At 58.6% G+C, this 2,350-nt stretch overlaps 1 protein-coding gene across 1 annotated transcript in view; it reads right to left on the reverse strand.

The window, feature by feature from the left end:
• RNF122 (ring finger protein 122) overlaps positions 1 to 152 on the reverse strand; it is a gene marked incomplete at its 5' end in the record, with an annotated part of 1,769 nt that extends 1,617 nt beyond the window's left edge. Inside the window, one exon of the mRNA XM_010178588.1 lies at positions 1 to 152. This exon is cut by the window's left edge and continues 1 nt beyond it. Coding sequence (XP_010176890.1) covers positions 1 to 152 — 152 coding nt within the window.
• Between the last annotated feature and the right edge of the window lie 2,198 nt (positions 153 to 2,350).

Genomic DNA, 2,350 nt, shown 5'->3' on the forward strand with positions numbered 1-2,350 from the left:
GAAGTAGCAGCAGAAGATGAGGCTGAGCACAAAGACGAAGATGCCGGTGCCGAAAATGACCATGTAGATGTTCACTGGCAGGTCCTGGAAGGTGATGGGAGGCATCGCGCAGGGTCTACCGGGGTGAATCAGCCCCAGACTGCAGGAGCACCCTTTAGAGGAGGGAAAGTCAGCGTTTAGGGCAAAAAAAGGGGAAAAAGAGGTGAAGAAGATGAGCTGTGAGAGCAGAGAGAGCCTGGGCGGACTCCGTCCCCTCTGGAGTTTGCGAAGGGGGCAGAAACCAACACCAAAACCTGGCCCCATGGCCATGAGCTGAAGATCTCCCCCCGAGCAGCTCAGCACTGCACAGGCACGGACACGGTGGCATCTCCACAGCCACAGATCCCTTCTCCAGCAGCACAAACCCACCCTGGGCAGAATCCAGGAGTCCAGGGGGAAAGGAGGCCCTGTGCTTTCATCTCCTGAGGAATACATGGAGCCTGGGAGGGGATTTAGGGGAGGACAGAGTGAAAAAAGAGCTCAAAAAAACAAGAACGGTTGGCGTCTGTCATTGTGAGAGCCAGAAATGGTGAGGGGCTGGGTCATTCTCAGTGCTGGGAGATGTGTGGGTGCTGTGCCCAAATCCCCTTTCTTAGCAAAAATACGGGTGCCAGGACGTCACTGCCTGGGCCACCACGGGGGAAACACCGAGGGCTGGTGACAGGGGGGTCCCCACCAAACCGAGGGGTAAAGGCACAGAAACACCAGCCCCACTGCGGCTGCCTCTGCCGGGAGCCGATGCAGAGCCAGGCACTGAACAAGCAGAGCTTTTCATGTCTCCAAATCGCGCTGACCCTGCAAGAGCCGGAGCTTTGATTTCGCCTCAGATCTCGCTCAGACGGGACCTTAAAGGCGAGCAGCCCCCGAGCCCCATCTGTGCTCCACGCAGCATCTCCCCCTGCCCCATCCGCTCATCCTCTCATCAAAAGCTCCCACAGAAACACTTCTGGGTTTAATTACAGCCCAGCGAAACCCTCCCCCTGTTTCTCACGAGAGGATGAGGTCTGCTCTCCACTGCGGATGCAATGGTCAAAGCCACCGTGGCTGCAGAAGGACTTGGCTCCAGGGACCAGCATTGGCCACTGTGCAGCTGGAGCAGGCACCAGACGAGTCTGGGCTGTAGGAAATGGGGTTTTCCTGCTACGGGGTGCAGATCCTCATCGGTCTTTGCCTCCCGTATTCACCAGAGACCATTCGTCAGCCGCCTCATTGCAGAGCGAGAAAGGGAGGATTTGTTTGTCGGCTCCCGCTCTTGAGACCACCAGGTGCAGGAAAAGACAATAGGAAAGGTTATATTTGTTTTCCCATTTCCCTGCTGGAAACGCTTGAGAATTGTTCCAAAAAGAAGAAAAAAAACAACCAAGAAGTCTATCAAGTCTGAAAAGAAAAAAGCCTGAGCAGCTGAACGAGGAGACGGTGCTGCACGTGGTGCTGGGCCCGGGCTGCAGAGCAGCTGCTGAGGGACGGAGGAAGCCTTGCTCGACGCGGCCAAACAGCGCCGTGCGTTGTGGCACCAACACGAGTGAAACAACAACGCTTCCTCCGTGGGTTTCCAAGGCAGAGCTACTCCAGGAGCCTGCCAAAAAGCACCATCACCCTCCGTGCCAGCAGGCGGTGGCCACCCGTGATGAGCTGGAGAAGCCCTCGCCTGGGGACAGCAGGGTGGCAATCAGCTCTACAGGGAGCTGGGAAAGGCTGGGACGAGCACCCATGGGAAGCACTGGGTGTGCTGGGAAGGAGAGCCCTGGGGGGACAAACCCCAGGCTGATCCCCCCAGCGCACCCCTCTGCGCTCACAGCAAAGGGCTCAAAACCCAGCGTGCGAGCCCCTGAACGTCACACCCAGCCATCGCTGTCCCCACGGTCCCCGCAGAAACCCATGGGGCAGAAACCGTATTCCCTGACCCTGCAAGTCGCTCACCGAGCACTGCTCCACCTCAGACACCCGAATTCCCCCTGGGTGGCAACAGCCACGTGTAAAAGGTGCCGAGAGAGGGGCAGGCAAACCACAGCTGGGTAAAAACCGAGGTGGAACGAGAGACGCCGTAACTCACAGCCCGGGACCGAAGGAAGCAGGGGAGCCGGTCTAATGTGTCCCTGCCACCGCAACACAGCTGGCAAGGCTGATCTGGGACTCACCAGCTTAGCAAGGCTCATTCCTGTGAACTTGGCTTTCAGGAACTCACGAGCTCCAGGCTGCGGTGCCGAAAAGCGAGGGTGGCTCCGGGGAAGCGCCCTTTGCCGGTTGGGGAGCAGCCCTGGGCTCGGCGGAGATGGGAAGGTCCTGGCAGGACAAGCCCTGGAGCAGCAGG

Source organism: Mesitornis unicolor, unplaced genomic scaffold, assembly GCF_000695765.1.
Source record: "Mesitornis unicolor isolate BGI_N332 unplaced genomic scaffold, ASM69576v1 scaffold11432, whole genome shotgun sequence".
In the NCBI taxonomy this organism is placed as follows: domain Eukaryota; kingdom Metazoa; phylum Chordata; class Aves; order Mesitornithiformes; family Mesitornithidae; genus Mesitornis; species Mesitornis unicolor.